This window comes from Barbus barbus, assembly GCF_936440315.1.
Source record: "Barbus barbus genome assembly, chromosome: 13".
Lineage (NCBI taxonomy): Eukaryota > Metazoa > Chordata > Actinopteri > Cypriniformes > Cyprinidae > Barbus > Barbus barbus.
The window spans coordinates 17,302,907-17,321,832 of NC_136741.1; the positions used below are offsets into that span (position 1 = coordinate 17,302,907).

An 18,926-nucleotide genomic window follows, 5' to 3' on the forward strand; every position below is an offset into this window, starting at 1 on the left:
AAAGGTCAAAAGGCTGTGGCTGGGGATACACTGGACTGCACATTGCTGCAACAGAGTGAGTAAGCTTGACAAACAGAACAACAACAGTACGTCATTACTGCCCACGTGACACATTAGTGATACACAGCGGTTACATTTACAGAATATTAATAGCAGCAGTGTAGGACTAAATTACATGAACAATGAATGATGCTGTAGTACTGTAATCCATTTACACAGAAACAAAGGCATGTAACTGGGTGAATCTCAGGTAAGAAATGTCAGGGTCAAATTTAGGGTGACCAGACGTCCCGAAAAATTCGGGACAGTCCCGAAATCTAAGCTGCTGTCCCGAATCCTGCTCTAATTGTCCCGAAAATTATACTGAAGCAAAATCTTAAATAGTTATTGTCTGATAAAACATAAAAAACTGTTCGTGGAGCGAGGTTGAGTCATCCTGCAGCCTGGCAACCAGCCCCCGCCGGCTGCTCATATGCACAAAGACAATACGACCTTTTTGTCCCCTTTTTGCTTTATAGAGTAGATGAAGAGAGCGCAAGTTACAGCAGCCGTTAGGGCAGTTGAAAGTGCAGGCAGAAGTCGCGTGAAGAAGTCAGACCGGTCGAGGGCGAGGCACCGTGTTCAAAATAATACTTCTATAGCCTACGTATTAGGCTATATCAATTTATATGCATATGTACTTGTTAATAAAAATATGATTGGTTCATTAACTTCAGTTTGAAGTATAAAAATAGCCTAACGTTACTTCTATATTATATAAAATTATATGTATATGTAGGCTACTTATATTAATAAAAACATGATTGGTTCAGTCACTTTCGTTTGAAATTCATTATCTTTATTATTCATTATTCATTACCCCCCCCCCGTCCCGAATTTCAACCAATCTCATCTGGTCACCCTAGTCAAATTCCACCCCAATTAAAAATTAAAAATAAATTATATTTTGCGGAACGAATTTGAAGCAATTTGAGGATTTCTGGCATTGTGACCATTATTTTCAGGTCAATGAATTTTCCTTCATAATTATCATTACTGTAAAAGTGAGAAAAAACTACTTTAATGTGAAACTTTAATGTGAAAACAATACTCATTATCATAATGTGAAAAAAATACTATAATGTAAAATATTTTTTTATAAAAAATATTGTTTCACTTGAATCTTTTATATAATGTTTTTTGAGAAAGGGAAAGTTTGAAAACCGTCAACATTTTATTAAAATAATGATAAAAAATAATGATATTTAAATAAAAAAAAGAAAAAGCTGCATTTTCTTTAGGCAGAATATTATTTTGATTTTGGGGTGAAATGTGTCCGAGACATTTCTTGTTAGTTCACATGAGATTCACCCCACTGTTCATGTGTCTAAAAAGCTTTCATTCAAGCTTTGTGTACTCCAAACATATTATATAAAAGATTGAAAACATTGGATAGTCAGATCTCAACAATTATATAAGACTAAATAAAGGCAGAATAAAAGAACCAAATAATGGTTTAATTTATTTCTTGAACATACTGAGAGGTTATGTAAAGTCCAATCTAACAAACACTTACGTAGAAGAACAAAAAGCAAAGCTTGCTTACTCACCCGGTCTAGCCTCTTTGCTTCAATGTGTCTAAGCAGCTGTTGTCTCCAATCTACTGGCATTTTGGAGGTCGGGTCATCTTGTTTTTGAGGGATAGGTCTCATCTTCATATCAGATTCAGGGCTCTTCTCAGTGCATGTACTAAGATTGTAATCTGAAGGCAATTTCTCCAGCAGTGCAGCCATGGTGGGTCGGGCAGATATTGGCCTTGCTTGAGATGCTCCATATGTCTCTGTGCTGTAGCTCCGTGCAGACAGGGGGCGACGTTGTGTGAGACTCTTGGTGGGGTAACCCATGATGGGCTTTTTGGGTTCTTGATAAGATGAGTAATCTTCGTCATACCTACCATTCCTCTTGTGGAACTGGGTGTCAGTGATGGTAGCCAAGCTGTTCTGTTGATCCAGCATGCTCTGTTGAGACCTGTTGTAGTGTTCTGCCAGCTGCAGTTCGTGGTTCTCAGCTACTCTGCGGAACAGCGCCATCTCTGTCGAACTTACCAGAGAGTCAGCACGCCTCAGGAAGCCCGGCCTGGAGCGCTGGGCCTGGACCGAGAGCTGTGGATTAATGGCATCATCGGTGACTGCAGTCTGAGCAAATGAAAACATCTGTTCCATTGGTGGATAGCCTCGGTAGCCTCTCGGGCTCACAAGTTCCTTTGGCAACGTCTTCCCAGGTTGGTTTACATATTCAGGGGCATTGGGGAATGGTGGAGGAACTCTCCTCTCCGCTTTCATAACATCCATGGCTCTTTGTGGGTTGAAGCTTTGGTCAAAATGGTAAACTTTCTTTGGGATGGCTGGCTTCTGTTGCTGAGAGTTTTTCAAACCATAGCCATCCAGATCATCGTCCAGCATTGGAACAGATTGGCTCCTGGACATGCTCCGTTCTAAGGGTACAGGGAGATCTGCTCTATCAACACTTCCCTGGTTTTCTATGCTTGAACTGTAGCTGTCCAAGGGGATGCTGTAAACCTTGTACGACCCCATATCGATTTCATCTATGCTCTGAGATTTCTTAAATTTCGCTTTTACCTCCTTCATCATTGGCGAAATTCTTTCAGAACTCTTGCTAATAACCATAGTGCCTACTTTGTTTGGTTCTTTTACACCCTGGACATGCGCAGAAATGTTGGGATGACCTCGTCCCGTCCCTGAGTCCGTAGAGTTCAGAAACCCCCAGGCTCTAGTTGAAGGAAAAGTACCGGGTAGTTCCCCCATCTCCTGTTCGAAGTCCTTACGATCAGGATTGGGGCTGTTGGCTGGAGTAATTTCCAACTTGGAAGGGAAAGCTGTCCTGTCCTCGAAGGGACTGGGAGTCCTCGTCCAGTTCTGCCAGGGGTTAGAGGAAGGAGGCACTTCAGTTTCAGGGGTGGTGCGAACAGTGTGGAAAGTGAGTTGCGATTGATCGATCTCTAGAGGCACTCCCACAATGCGCTCTTGTCTCATGAGAGGCCGCCGGCCATGTGCCATTGAGGCACTCCGGGGCTTTGAGCCTAGCATGGGGTTTCCAGCGCTGCTGCTCGGAGTGTCAAGAGGCGTCTCCTCTGCAACAAAACCTGTATTATCATAGTGGGGGGCGTCGTTCCAGCTGTCGAAGGTGTCGCTCAGTGGCCGCCTTTCACCTCGCTGCTGCAGCGTGCTGGAAGGAGGTGTTTCCCTCTGGCTTAGAAGGGGCTTACTGTCAATGGGCTTTGGAAAAGACTGAGCCAGCCTGTTGAAGTATTCAGACAAAATACATTTGAGATTTTATCAGTGCACATAGAAAGGAATTGAGTAAACAAGAATGTGTTCGCGGACTGATATGACAAGCATATTCAATATCATAAAATTCTAACACAGACATAATGCGGTCAATGACAAGCTGCTAATTTTTTGCCTAAATATATGAATTTATAAAAAAAAACATTAAATACAATTCATAAATTAAATGGCTTGAATACACCACTTCTATGATTCATTTATATATACATATTCAATGTGGTGCATTCAAAAAAACAACCGGAAGCCCCTGTAGACCCTCATGTCAAGGTCAATAAGCCTCTTATAATTAAAAAAAAATGACTACTTCTTGGGACTGAATCTGCAACATTTGAGTACAGCCCAAATTTATTAGGTTATCACTACCCCGACAGAACCTCATTGCTCTGTGTATTTTGCTTTATTTTAGCTGATGCTCGCAAAATCTTTTTATTTGATGTCTTCATGTAATGTTGGAGATGAAATATTGAACAATTAAATTTAACTGGGCCTACAATTCTCTTATTATAGTCTAATTTGTTTAAATTGACAAGTGCAAGAAAAATATCGCTGTGATTGACTGCCATCCTAATCAAAAAGATTTTCAATGTTTATAAAATTTTGCCTATGTAATACTTCTGCAAGGTTATCAAAACAGACATCTCTCAAAGAGCTCTTCTGAAGAACAGGCAGTAGAAGGAGTGATATTTTGAAGTTTTGATTATTGCAAGAGATGATTATTGCAAGACTATTCCAGTGACTCGATGTCCGTTTTGGGCCACCCAAAAGTCAGTGAGCTGGATATCTAAACTCTTTGATCAACTGTCATGTCATATGAGCGCACAGATGGTCTGTTAATTCATATAAATGAATAGTGGCAGTAATTAAATTCTTGCCAACCTGTTGGTCCAGTGAGTCTGTGATGGCCCCTCTTTCCCTGATGTTTGTAGATTACTGACATTTCCAGGTGGGTTGGAGGAGCCAGATGATCCCTGGGAGGGTGAGTAGTCTGAATAAGTGGCAGATGATCCGCTGTTGTTCAAACAATGCATTTTGTCTTGCTCAGACTCATCGGTGGACTCTGAATGCATTAAAAAAAAAGATAATAGGTATAAAGCTATATAAGGTAAAATAGTTTATATGTATGAATATTTTTGTCTAAAATAAACCCCAATTATTATGCTTACACTACAACTGTGAATTCCAGTGTTCTCCAGTGCAATTACACAATGCATTTTAGGCTTTGCAGAAGGATTTTTTTAATAAAAGAACTTTAATAATAAACATCAAAAGAGAATGAGCGGAGAAAAATCTGAGTTTAAAGCTGCAAGTTAGTTCTTCTGTTTTGTGACATACATCCGAGTGAAACAGATTATTTAAAAAATGTAGGCCAAGGACTTGATTTTATCTATTAGTTGTTGATTGAATGGAGGCAGCTATGAATGTGTGCTTGCAGCCAATTATAAGGAGTTTTAGCAGACTAAATAATTGGAGAAGTCTGGAATACGTCACCAAAGAGACCTTTTCACTGGAAGATCAAGTTATGATATTTTTTATTAAAAATAATGGTCAAAGAATGAATTGCTCTCAATAAGATCATCAATATCCATTTAAAAAAAATTTTTATTTCATGCAGACTTTAACTAATACAGGTTACCAACCTTTTTTTTCTTTGCCCAGTAACACAACCTTTGGTTTGTACATTGGTGGCTCTACCAAAGTTGGCCGCATGTCAGAAATTCGGATATCATTAGGGGAGCCTCCCATGGAGTCCTGGAAACACAAGTGTCAAATTCGCAGTGAACTAATAATATAAAGGAATGAAAAAAACACAAGGAGAGTGGGGTGTGGTTTCTCTGCAATTAAATTACAATCTTTCATTTAAAAAACCAAGATCGAGCAACACAAATTGCTTATACTAAAACTTATACTAAATGACATTTATAATTCAATTTAAGGTCACAATGTCAACAAATGTAAATCAACATCAAATTATATTGAAAACTGTTGCTGTACTAATTGCAAACATTTTGGCTGCGTTTGGCATACGTTTACCTAATTGCATATTATATAAACTCTATTAGGCATTAAGCCATTAAGACACACATGACCGCATAAAGTTTCCAGTTTTATAAAATGTTAAAAAAGGATCATTAAACTAAAACATGAGATACCTCTGCAAAAACACATTAATGTAGCTAGTATTTAGATTCTGTAAAGCTTTTACAGTATTAGTGAATTGAGTCATTCTTTTGAATGTGCTTAAACAATTCCTTTCTTATATTACATTGAGAGTTTAATAATTCTAAAATGCAAACACTGGCCCAAAATGGCCTTGAAGTTAAACAAAGCTGAAGCAGAGAAACATTAGAAGTAACATAGTGTGATCTCACACCTCAACATCAAGTTGAGATTCATCATTAGTAATATATAGACGGTTATGATTCACAGGCCTTGTCCGGGCTTGTCTGGTCAAATCCCTCAGGAGCAAATCAGTTGCTTCTAGCTCTCTCACAGCTGTTTATGGCAAAACTCACACCTCTCAGACCTGACTGTACATCAGCAGGCTGGCTCACACAACCGGCAGCAGAGCAAGAGGAAAGTCACATATCAGAAGATTGTCTCAGAACAGCTGCCTCTCCCCTTCTCGGTCTTCATCTTGTCTTTTTTCTGCATTGCTCCCAGGTCAAAAGAAATGTGACTGTTTAAACTGATGCGGCAGGCTAATGCTTTCATACTTGGATTAAATGAATTGTGAACCAAATTCAGCATGGGGGCCATTTGAAGCATGCTGTGCAGTGTTCGAATGATACCAAAGATTTTTGGGAGCCCAATATTTGAAATAAAAGGGCACTTATATACTACCATTCCATATTTGGAATTAGTAAGATTTTTTTAACTTATTAGTATTTTTATTCAGAAAGGATACTTTATGTTGACCAAAAGTGGCAGCTAAATTTCTTCTAGAATTTTTTTTTTTACATATTATATTCTTTAATAAAAGTAAATGTATAATGTTGCAAATAAATATTTAAAATAAAAATTTTAAAATAAATGCTGTTGTTCTGAACAGCACCATTAATCAAAGAATCCTGAATAAAATTAAGCAGCACAACTGTATTCAACAGTGATAATAAGAAAATGTTTTTGAGCACCAAATCAGCATATTATCAGATTTCTGAAGGACCATGTGACAATGAAGACTGAAGTAATGGCTGCAGGAAAATGTAGCTTTGCTATCACAAGAAAAAACAGCAATTTAAAATATATTCAAATATTTTATTTGATTTAGTTATTTTATTTTGCTTTAAATATTTCAAAATATTACTGCCTTACTATATTTTAGATTAAACAAAAGCAGCCTTAGCACATTTGATTGTAAAAAAAAATAAATAAATAAAAACCTACTGGACAAAAAATGTTGTTTGCTTTCAAAAAATAATCAAATCTATAGAATCACAGATTCTCTTGCTGTAATAAGAAATTTAAAAGATGCTGGACAGTCTCCCCTTACCATGAGTTTCGAGATAACTAGGGGACTATGATTATAACTTGGGGGTCTTGGTTCCATTTCGCCCCCCTGTAATTCGAACACTGACTTCATTACTTCATTATGGGAAACAAACCCATGCAAGTATTTAACAAATGTTTTACCCACAATGGGGGTGTCTGAAAAAATGAATTGAATTTGCTTTGAAGGCAGTTGAAATGAGCCACCCCATATGTTCAGCTGATTTTCTGCTGTCTTGTCTCTCAGCCACTTACTATGAGGCAGAAACAGGAAGAGGAAGTAACGGCCAGGCTCGTATTCTCTGGCTGTTGCGGCTTGGGAACGACGCGATGTAAAGAAATCTAAGCAAAACAAACATACATACATATATACAAACAAACAAACAAAAATGGATTCTCATGGTCTAGAAAGAAAAGAATGTGTAAGATACACACTGGTACTCCCAAGGTCCCAATAACCCTGATAATATTAGGAATATTTGTAGCTCCACAGTTTGGCCGGGGGGTCTCTGAGACCATGGGGGGAAACAGTGTGAGGCCAAGCTGCGATGGACACAATACACCATGCATTTGTATGCTATTCTAGACAAAGAGCTACTGCAAGCATAGAAAAGCCTGGCATCAATGAATGGATTATGAATGTAGCTGTGTTTGCATAATTCCTTGAAATTTATTATAGTTTACTCAAATCATCTTAGAATTCTTGAATTCAATTAATATTTTCATATAAGAACCTTTAATGGATCCTTTGAGTGTTCTTGACATTTCACGCTGACCTTTATTTCTGTTTACTAAAAGATTTCCAGCTGTATTCGGAGCAGTGCTACAGGATATAAAACTGAAGAGTAAAACACTGCAGGTCTAGATTTCTAGTAAATAAATAATTGTAGGGTATTTTAAAAGCAAGTTATTAAAAAATGAAGCATACTACGAGGTTACTGTGGCATTCACTACTAATTGCACCAGCTCTCTCTAATATTCACAGGCAAAGTTAATGACTTGGTAGTTATTCTGTGTCCTAAACAACACTGCAGCCCTGGCTGTTGGGGAGGGGGTTTGCTGGCTGTGAGAGATGAAACATTTGCACTGATCTTTGTGTATTTTATCTCTGCAGGTTCAGCTAACCTTTAGCAAACACTCTCAGCACTACTCAACACTCTCTATACACGCAACCGAACTGACTCAGACACCGAGGATGCAAATACCAGGCCTTCAAAAAAAAGAAACTACTGCCTGAATTGCATTGCACACTCTCATCCTTCTGTTTTAAAATTATTGACTTATGTGTTTTGCATCTACAATAATGTTCCATTAAAATTGCTATGAAATGTTCAGGGGAGCTTAAAATAAGCTGCAACCCTGATACATTACTGTGCATAAATATTGCAATTAAAAGAGAAAACTTGTCATACTTCCGAGCTCTCGGTCAGATCCTCTTTGTCTTTGCGTTTTGGGATGTCAATGGCTGAGTTGAGGATGACACCTTGATCGGACATTGGTTGTTTCGAAAAGTCTTTGATCTCTCGTTCTGTCACCTATAAAGAACACACACTAATCTACAAATGTCTCATGATTCAATGACAAAATAAACTGTGACTCCAAAGTGATGGATATTCAAGCAATAAACCATGAGAGGCTGTGCATTACAGTCATTGTTCATTTTACCATGTGTAATCACCATAACACATTAACTCGGATTGTTTTTATAAAATTGCAGCAACAGCAATATAATATGACACAAATGTTCAATAATTATTTATAATAATATAATAAATGTATGATATGATATATATATATATATATATACAGGTACAGGTACATCTAAAAAATTTGAATATCGTGAAAAAGGTCAATATTTTTTATCACTCATTTCAGAAAGTGAAACCCATATATTATATAGATTCATTACACAGAGTGAAATATTTCAAGCATTTATTTCTTGAAATTTTGATGATTATGGCTTACAGATAATGAAAACAAAAAATTCAGTGTGTCAGAAAATTTTAATATTACATAAGATCAATTAAAAAATGATATTTTAAACAGAAATGCCAGGCTTCTGAAAAGTATGTTCATTTCTATGCACTCAATACTTGGTTGGGCCTCCTTTTGCATGAATTACTGCATAAATGCGGCGTGGCATGAAGGCAATCAGCCTGTGGCATTGCTCGGGTGTAATGGAAGCCCAGGTTGCTTTGATAGCAGCCTTCAGGTCATCTGCATTGTTGGGTCTGGTGTCTCTCATCTTCCTCTTGACAATACCCCATAGATTCTCTATGGCGTTCAGGTCAGACGAGTTTGCTGGCCAATCAAGCACAGTAATACCATGGTCATTGAACCAGCTTTTGGCACCTTTGGCAGTGTAGGCAGGTGCCAAATCCTGCTGGAAAATTAAATCAGCATCTCCATAAAGCTTGTCAGCAGAAGGAAGCATGAAGTGCTCTAAAATTTCCTGGTAGATGGCTGCGTTGACTGTGGACTTCAGAAAACACAGTGGACCAACACCAGCAGATGACATGGCAGCCCAAATCATCACTGACTGTGGAAACGTCACACTGGACTTCAAGCAACATGGATTCTGTGCCTCTCCACTCTTCCTCCAGACTCTGGGACCTTGATTTCCAAATGAAATGCAAAATTTACTTTCATCTGAAAAGAGGACTTTGGACCACTGAGCAACAGTCCAGTTCTTTTTCTCCACAGCCCAGGTAAGACGCTTCTGACGTTGTCTCTGGTTCAAAAGTGGCTTGGTAGCCCTTTTCCTGAAGACGTCTGAGCGTGGTGACTCTTCATGCACTGACTCCAGCTTCAGTCCACTCCTTGTGAAGCTCTCCCAAGTGTTTGAATCAGCTTTGCTTGACAGTATTCTCAAGCTTGCGGTCATCCCTGTTGCTTGTGCACCTTTTCTTACCCAAATTCTTCCTTCCAGTCAACTTTGCATTTAATATGCTTTGATACAGCACTCTGTAAACAGCCACACCTTTCCGTAATGACCCTCTGTGACTTACCCTCTTTGTGGAGGGCGTCAATGTTCGTCTTCTGGATCATTGCCAAGTCAGCAGTCTTCCCCACTATTGTTGTTTCAAAGAACAAGAGATACCTGGAATTTATACTGTAGGGATGGTCATTAATTGAAACTCAAATGTAAATATTCTAATATTTTGAGATACTGATTTTTGACTTTCATGAGCTGTAAGCTCTAATCATCAAAATTTAAACAAAAACACTTTTGAAATGTTTTACTTTATAAGTTACAAGAAAAAAATGAACTTTTTCACGATATTATAATTTTTGGAGATGTACCTGTATGTATGTATGTATGTATGTATGTATGTGTATATATACACTCACCTAAAGGATTATTAGGAACACCATACTAATACTGTATTTGACCCCCTTTCGCCTTCAGAACTGCCTTAATTCTACGTGGCATTGATTCAACAAGGTGCTGAAAGCATTCTTTAGAAATGTTGGCCCATATTGATAGGATAGCATCTTGCAGTTGATGGAGATTTGTGGGATGCACATCCAGGGCACGAAGCTCCCGTTCCACCACATCCCAAAGATGCTCTATTGGGTTGAGATCTGGTGACTGTGGGGGCCATTTTAGTACAGTGAACTCATTGTCATGTTCAAGATACCAATTTGAAATGATTCGAGCTTTGTGACATGGTGCATTATCCTGCTGGAAGTAGCCATCAGAGGATGGGTACATGGTGGTCATAAAGGGATGGACATGGTCAGAAACAATGCTCAGGTAGGCCGTGGCATTTAAACGATGCCCAATTGGCACTAAGGGGCCTAAAGTGTGCCAAGAAAACATCCCCCACACCATTACACCACCACCACCAGCCTGCACAGTGGTAACAAGGCATGATGGATCCATGTTCTCATTCTGTTTACGCCAAATTCTGACTCTACCATCTGAATGTCTCAACAGAAATCGAGACTCATCAGACCAGGCAACATTTTTCCAGTCTTCAACCGTCCAATTTTGGTGAGCTTGTGCAAATTGTAGCCTCTTTTTCCTATTTGTAGTGGAGATGAGTGGTACCCGGTGGGGTCTTCTGCTGTTGTAGCCCATCCGCCTCAAGGTTGTGCGTGTTGTGGCATCACAAATGCTTTGCTGCATACCTCGGTTGTAACGAGTGGTTATTTCAGTCAAAGTTGCTCTTCTATCAGCTTGAATCAGTCGGCCCATTCTCCTCTGACCTCTAGCATCAACAAGGCATTTTCGCCCACAGGACTGCTGCATACTGGATGTTTTTCCCTTTTCACACCATTCTTTGTAAACCCTAGAAATGGTTGTGCGTGAAAATCCCAGTAACTGAGCAGATTGTGAAATATTCAGACCGGCCCGGCCCGTCTGGCACCAACAACCATGCCACGCTCAAAATTGCTTAAATCACCTTTCTTTCCCATTCTGACATTCAGTTTGGAGTTCAGGAGATTGTCTTGACCAGGACCACACCCCTAAATGCATTGAAGCAACTGCCATGTGATTGGTTGATTAGATAATTGCATTAATGAGAAATTGAACAGGTGTTCCTAATAATCCTTTAGGTGAGTGTATATATATATATATATATATATATATATATATATATATATATATATATATATATATAATTTTCATTAAATTGATGTATTATCATCATCATGTTAAAATTATTGCAATAACCTAAAACATATATATAAAAAATAACTTAAAGATAATGAGCAAGTATATCATAAATCCATCTTCCAAAACCTGTTTTTTTTTTCTTAACCTGAATCACTATGACTATAATGTGTTTATATTCTTGCGTGATTAGTCATACACATAAACAGAGTGAAGTAGCTCCGGCTATATGCAATTTTGTTTATTAACCACTAGAACTCCAAAAGTTACATAGTGTAGCTTTAACTCTAGCACTCATAAACGACTTGTTTAAAATCCCTTGTTTAAAATCCTCAACAGCTTCAAATGTGGCTTGCCCAATCAAAATTCAAAGTCTGATCTATCCTTTTTATTAAAAGCACTTTGTAGCCAAATTGCAGAGACATTGATCTATGAGCCCAGGTAGGCACTGTGATAAAATAAGACAAAGAAGTATTACCTCCTGAGGAGCAATGGGCCACTTGGACTCATACTTGTCTTGGCTGTGGAGCTCCATATTGGTCCCAGAAGAACATTTTTCAGTGTTGAGGGGGTGAGTGGTTTTACCCACCAGGTTCTGCACTGACTTCACCATGTTCTTTAGGTCTTCTGGGTAAGGGGTGGGATAGCGCTTCAGATTAATCTCAACCTGCAGATAGAGGGAAGAGGATTTAGCCCATATGGCAAAGATATGACCTTTTCTGATGCTTAAAGGTTTGTTTTTTTTCTTAAATCGCCGCTAACCAGATACAGCAGTGGCCCTGGTGACATCTGATATTAACATCTGTGAACATCTGAGATCACCAGAGATAGATGTTAATACCAGGTAAATACAGGGTCAAAAAGGTTCACATTTTCAATTCTTAAAGGGACCTTCACTTTTCCTGAGTTGTCCTCTTCTTCCTTCTTGTCCTCAAACTCAAATGCCACCGTCATCCTCTGCTGCCTCTGTTCCTCCCAGAGAGTGGGATTGAAGCTGTCACTGTCAGACTGGTAATCTGCAGCAGGGAAACACACATCCAGAAGTTTAAATCCAGTAAAATGTTAAATCAAAGAAAAGTGAAACGTTCGATTTATTCTTACCCTCATCGTGCCGGGGCTGCTGAGGAAACATGTAGTTGGTAAGGACTCTCTGTTTGGTCTCAGGATGAGCCTCTGTTTGAAGGGGGATAAGGGACTTGGACTGAATAACAAGACAAATTGTTGTAAATACAACTACCAAATCAAATGTATTCAATTGCAGTATGTATTTTGACCGCTTTTAACCACATTTCACAAATAATTAAATACAGTGTCCCCCTTAAAGTTTTTGGATACATAAAAAACATTACAAATGTGTGAATATATATATATCAGTTAATAAAATATAAAAAAATCTGTAAATTTAAGTTAAATCTGTAAAACCTAAAATGATGCTACCAAATTTTTTACAGTAAAGTTCTGACAACTACAGCTCCCAAGTTTGTATTGTAAATTTCACAGATTTTTTTTTTTACTCTGTATTAACTGTTTATGCAAAGTGGTTAAAAAGTGCTCCAAATACTACATAGTTATATACTTTGTACACAATTTAAAAAGGAGGTCTAGACAACAACCTGATTGTCAGATAACCAGAGTGCAGCAAGATCTTTCAATTTAGTGAAAGTGAAGGGAAGATTCCTTAACCTAAAACAGAACATAAAGAATTAGTTCATGAGAATTCAAAAAGGATGGATGGCAAAAAAACAAATGAGACTGTTGGAGAGTTATTCAGAGAAGTTAAAATGTTATGAAGACCTGTGGTGATTCTGTTCACTTCAGAAACCCCATTAACTCAGGTACTCAAATGGCTTTGTCACGTTTAGTCTTTAAGTTTAATTACTCTGTTTCCATATAATCGCAGTCAGAGCATCTAAACTATCCACACAGCTCATAAAGAGCTTTCTTAATTAACCTGTGGGAAGGCCAGGCACTTTTCTGATGTCATGCCCCATTACTGTGCCATTATGGAAAATAATCAACACCATCCTCACTGGTTTACATGAACCAATCAAGACTGTTCATCAAACCTATAAGAGATTTGAAGAGGCACTTTCTAAACTTTAAGCAAATAATGCATCTCATCTTTTATTCATTAAACAATTTTGATCGTGTTGATGTGAATGTTGACAAATGCGTGCACAGGGTGTAAAATGAAAAAAATTAAAAACTACAGGAACATCAGGTGTTACCTATTGTCACTTAGATTGAGAACACGTAGCTTTGTCATCTGTCCAATTTCATCAGGCAGAAACTCTAGTTTATTGGAGCGCAAGGACATGACCGTAACATTCCTGCAGTTTCCAATCTGCAACACAGGAGAGTATATGATCGGTCGGGTGAAGTGCAATTTTGTCAGCTATTTTTTGTTGAATATCAGCATTCTATCTTTCTCTCAGGTAAAATGACTCTTGTATTCTGTCAATACAGCGAGTAGCGAGTGAAGGTCAGCAGGACATTTCCATGCATTTGGTTAAACAGGTTTAGGCTGTCCTGATTTTAGCCACTTCAGTAGATCTCAAAATGTGGTAGCCACAAATGTACTGTATATCCTGTATTATATTTCATTTAGATTTATTTGCAAGTTGAATATAGCTTTGTGCGTTGCACAGCAAGCATTGTTACTTCTGGATTTTGGACAGCCATTATACTACTGTTTGAAATGTTGTTTTTGTTACAGTTTTATTTTATTTTTTTTAAGAAAGTTATACTTTTTTCCCAGCTCAGCTACATTAAATTGATCAAAAGTGAGTAAAGACATTATTTCAAATAATGCTGTTTTTCTGTCACAGAACCCCAAAAAAAGACACATCATGGTTTCTACAAAAATACTAAGTAGCACAACTTTTTTCAACACTGAAAATGATAAGAAATGTTTCTTGAAATCAGCATATAAGATGATTTCTGAAGGATCATGTGACACTGAAGACAGGAGTGATGGCTGCTGAAAATTCAGCCTTTATTTAAAATTGTAATATTTCACAATATTACTGTTTTACTATATTTAGACTTCTGAATGGTAGTTCAAGTTAACAATTTGTAAGTAAATTTTTTAATCAATATAACACACACACACATAATTTAGTGCTGTCAAATTATATTTAAGAACAATATGTTATGATATAAATATATAAACACGTAATTATTTTCAAAATATATGCTGTATATGTGTGTATTTATATATACATAATAAATATACACAACACACACATATTATGTAAACAAAAACTTTTAATTTGAAATAAATCGCGATTAATCGTTTGGCAGCACTAATATTATTATTATAATTATTCATTATAATTGTTGGCAAAGTCATTTTTAAGTCCTGTTGAAAAAAACTAATCAAATATTTCAAAATCGTCTTGTTTGTATTTCCAGCACAAAGAGAGGTAAAATATGTTGAGAATGTGCAATTGATTTCCCTCATTATTAAAACTGTAGAAAGTGCATAACACTAATACTCACCTCCCTGGGCAGCTCAGCCAGGAAGTTCTCATCGGCCGCAAATGTCCGAAGACTGTGCAGGTAGCCAATGGTGGGAGGCAGGGATTCCAGTTCATTACAGCTACAGTCAAACTCCTCTAAAAGTGATAAACTGGCAGATGTAAGAGAAAGCAGGTGAGGAGTGTGCAGTTAAGCAGGGTCGCTTAATCCCTATTGAAAGCCTATTGAAAACACTTCATGAGATGATAACATAAATGCCTACATCATGTGACGTATCTTTAAAGGTCAGCAGATAAAGAAATAATTGCCTCTACTGTAGTGAATAACTCTTCTTCAAAAAAGTTTAGATTTAAGGTTAAATAGCAGGTTTAACTAAAGTCTTAAAGGAATCGTTCTCTTATTTTTTGCTCACCCTCATGTCGTTCCAAACCTATATGATCTTCTTTTTGTACACACTTTTTTATATAATGAAAGAGAATGAGGATACAGGCTGTCAAGCTCCAAAAAAGCATCATAAATGTATTTCATAACAACATGTGTACTATTTTTCAAGTCTTCTAAAGCCCTACAAAATCTTTGTGTGTGGAACAGACCTAAACTGATTATTTACTGAAAATCTGATATATGTGTAGTGCATTCAGCCTCAATGATAATTCCAGAGTTAAATAGGTTTTCACAAGAAATCATACTTTGTGAAACAATCTGTAGAAACACAGAAAAGATACTGGTAATTTTCTGCTAGGACATTACCTAAAACACTACTAATTAAATGCAAAATTTAAAGTATGGGTGAAACAACTATGAAAAATCAAAACAGAACATTTATTTATATAAACAGTACATTGTACCCTATTTTTACAGCCTTTTCTTATAGTGTATGTCTTGAACTATGCAGTACAGACACCAGTTAATGATGCTTATTCTGCTATTTTGTCATTTTGGAGATTGACAGGCCAAGTTTCTGTTCATTTTCATTGGAAAAGAGCGACCAGTATTCATCAAAATTTATCCTTTTGTGTTCCACGGAAGAATATAAAGTCATACAGGTTTGGAAGAAAATGAAGGTGAGTAAATGATGAAAAGTAAACTATTCCTTTAATATGCAATTTACATGACATCCCATTCAAATGTTTACAATGTGCAAACAAAATATCAAAGCTTGAGTACATTCAATTTAAGTATCAGCGTCTATGAATCATATCATTTTAAGACAGGGAATAAATGAGTTTTGTTAATGGAAATGAGAATTATGAGTTATGTGGAACCATTGTCTCCACGTAAAAAAAGGTATGAATTAACAGAAGATATATTAAAGGGAATGATGATGAATTTACTAAATATGCTACCTGCAATACAATTCTGCTGGTTGTAAAAAGCACTAATCCTATGAAATACTGGGCTCTTAAAACAAACCTTATGTAGTTTATAACATTTACAATGATCTGGTATATGCCACAGTGTTTATTGAGTCAAATGAGTTTCAGTATTTTTAGTAACGGACCTCGCATTAAAAAACTAATTTCCCTTGCAACCCTCCTGTATTTTGTTCCTTAGATTCACCCCCCCTTTTCATCTTATTTTAATTGAATGAATTTGAAAGAGGTCAATGTATATTTGTTAAGCTAAGTAAGGTCATTAGTCCAACATTTGTTCTAGCAGACCGGTCCAGCTGGCCTTCCATATGCAGGGCTTTCATTGTGTCTCTTTAAGTGAGATATGGATGCAAAGGTATGCCCTTGCCTAAATAAACATGCTGTGGCAGACGTGTGGGGAATACAAACACTCGCTGGTCTACTTACCCGGTTTTGCCACGTGCACTGAGGTGCCCATTTAAGATGCATGTTTGATTAACACAACACACAGAACCGAGCAATGACAAACCAAGAAGAAAGATGCATGGCGTATAGTATCACAGGAATGAGGTAGTGGTGACAGCTATGACAAATGAAAAAGGCAGTCTGCAGAAAATATGACATCTTAATTAACAGATGCTATGAAATATGATACACTGTATGCACCTCGTCCCTGAATTTCCCATTTGATTCTGCTTTAAAAATCCAAAGTCAGTTTGATTTGCAATTTGTAAAATTACTTTGTGGAAGATTTTATCAGAATAATATAAGGTAATATTTTCAGTGTTAATTAATTACACTGAGCCATCTAAAACTAATTTAACTCATTATAATATATGCTGCGATATAATTATGCCATCAGAAAGGTTACAGGGTTGACAGTTTTTGTTTAATTTAATTTGATTTGAATTTTATTGAATTTAATGCCTCCTTGCTGAATAATAGTACTATTTGTTTTAAACCAAAAGTTTGAACGATAGTGTATGAGAGACACAAATGGCACTCATTTTGAAGAATGACTGATGAAAAGATTAAACTATTTATTTAGGTATAGTTAAAAGGTATCAATATTTTAGGATTTTTAATTAATTGTACACTTTATTTCCAGAAGCTCATGTTTTTTCTGCATACATTGTTTCCCACAAATACAGGTCAGTCATTCTTGAGACATGGGACAAATCATGTCCAGCAATTGTAACTGCTATCAGGTTTAAAAAATAAAAATACCGTAATATTTTGTGTTCCAATAATATATCAAAATACTTAAATGTGACTCTTGAATAAAAGTTTTATCAACAATTACATACTCACTGTTTGTTGTGTTTGTTATAATACAGTAATTGATTGATTCAATGTATTTGATAGTTAAAAAGACTACAAATTCAGGTTTTCGTCACCACCGTCAGATGTATCACCTCCATCAGAGGAACATTTTGATAATATTTCATTATAATTTTTTATATTTGTTGAGGAATTGTTGGTCACGTGTGAAAGTGTAATCTGTCTGCTAACATGAGAATGTGTTTTGAAATGTTAAAAACATCTTGAATGCTGTTAAAGATTAAGTTGAAATTATATTACACAGTCCAAGGTAAAAAGCACATTTCGTTAAAAAAAGAGAAAAGCTGGGAGGTTGAATCAAAGCATAGCTCAGTAGCTTAGTACATATAAGATACATAAATGTAGTTTCATTTGTCTGAGTACAAGGTTTTATTTTTTCAATTTTGCACCAAGTGTTTTGTCCCACTTCTCAAGAATGACTGAGGTAATAAAGATGTAATAAATTATTCTTATTGAATAAACATTCCTAACATTGCTGAGAGTCACATTGACGTTGACAAGTCAGCATTTTTTCATGCTGGGGTGAAAAAAACTGCCAGAATGACAGCAGAATTGTTATATGGTGCTCCAGATGGCAATTCAGTGAAAAATCTAATACTGAGAGTACAAGCTACAGTACAATGTCATCGAATATCATCATAAAAAACTATATAATTTCAAAGGTTCAAGTCATTAAAGACAGTACTGACCACCCTGAGCATCGAGTTTATTATATGGCTATAAACCACAACAAAATGACATAAACTTCCATAAAAAAACTGTGCATTAGAGGAATAGTCAGGGATTATGATCTAAGACATCTCGAAGGTATTTTCTGCCTTTGTCATTTTTCCTTTCCACAGCTGGATGAGTCGTAAGTGAGTTACTAACCTTCCAATGGTGTTAGGCAGTGAGGTGAGCTGGTTGTCATCAACTTTTAATGTTGTCAACTTTTTCAACTTTCCTGTGAAAGATGTTTCAACATTGTAAAGACACACCGAAACCTAAAAACCCAAATATTTAAAAAAAGTAAGTAGTGGAACTTCACCTATTGTATCAGGTAATTGTTGCAGCATGTTGGAGGAGAGGAGGAGATCCTCTATGGACTCACAGCCAGAGATATCTGCATCTAGACTCTCAATCCTGTTCTTAGCCAAGTCTAGATATCGCAGCTGCCTCAGTTTCCCAATAGACTTCAGCAGATGACAAGAGAAATAGAAATGAAAGAAATCATATATTATGCTTTATACATATATTATAGTCTAGTACTAGAGTACTAAAATGTCACGTTGTCAAATTCCAATAGTTTCCCCAAAGATT

At 36.8% G+C, this 18,926-nt stretch overlaps 1 protein-coding gene across 4 annotated transcripts in view; it reads right to left on the bottom strand.

Moving 5' to 3' along the window:
* Positions 1-18,926, bottom strand: part of LOC306879135 (leucine-rich repeat-containing protein 7-like) — a gene marked incomplete at both ends in the record, with an annotated part of 75,309 nt that overhangs the window by 19,865 nt on the left and 36,518 nt on the right. For 3 of the 4 annotated variants that reach the window (XM_079431867.1, XM_079431869.1, XM_079431868.1), the window contains 13 exons: positions 1,590-3,297; positions 4,224-4,404; positions 4,985-5,096; positions 7,089-7,175; positions 8,246-8,368; positions 11,933-12,121; positions 12,346-12,470; positions 12,556-12,655; positions 13,068-13,137; positions 13,683-13,798; positions 14,956-15,085; positions 18,468-18,570; positions 18,655-18,799. In XM_079431867.1, the coding sequence (XP_079287993.1) occupies positions 1,590-3,297; positions 4,224-4,404; positions 4,985-5,096; positions 7,089-7,175; positions 8,246-8,368; positions 11,933-12,121; positions 12,346-12,470; positions 12,556-12,655; positions 13,068-13,137; positions 13,683-13,798; positions 14,956-15,085; positions 18,468-18,570; positions 18,655-18,799 (3,189 nt within the window). The remainder of the gene's footprint in view (positions 1-1,589; positions 3,298-4,223; positions 4,405-4,984; positions 5,097-7,088; positions 7,176-8,245; positions 8,369-11,932; positions 12,122-12,345; positions 12,471-12,555; positions 12,656-13,067; positions 13,138-13,682; positions 13,799-14,955; positions 15,086-18,467; positions 18,571-18,654; positions 18,800-18,926) is intronic. The other variant, XM_079431870.1, reaches the window with a different exon arrangement.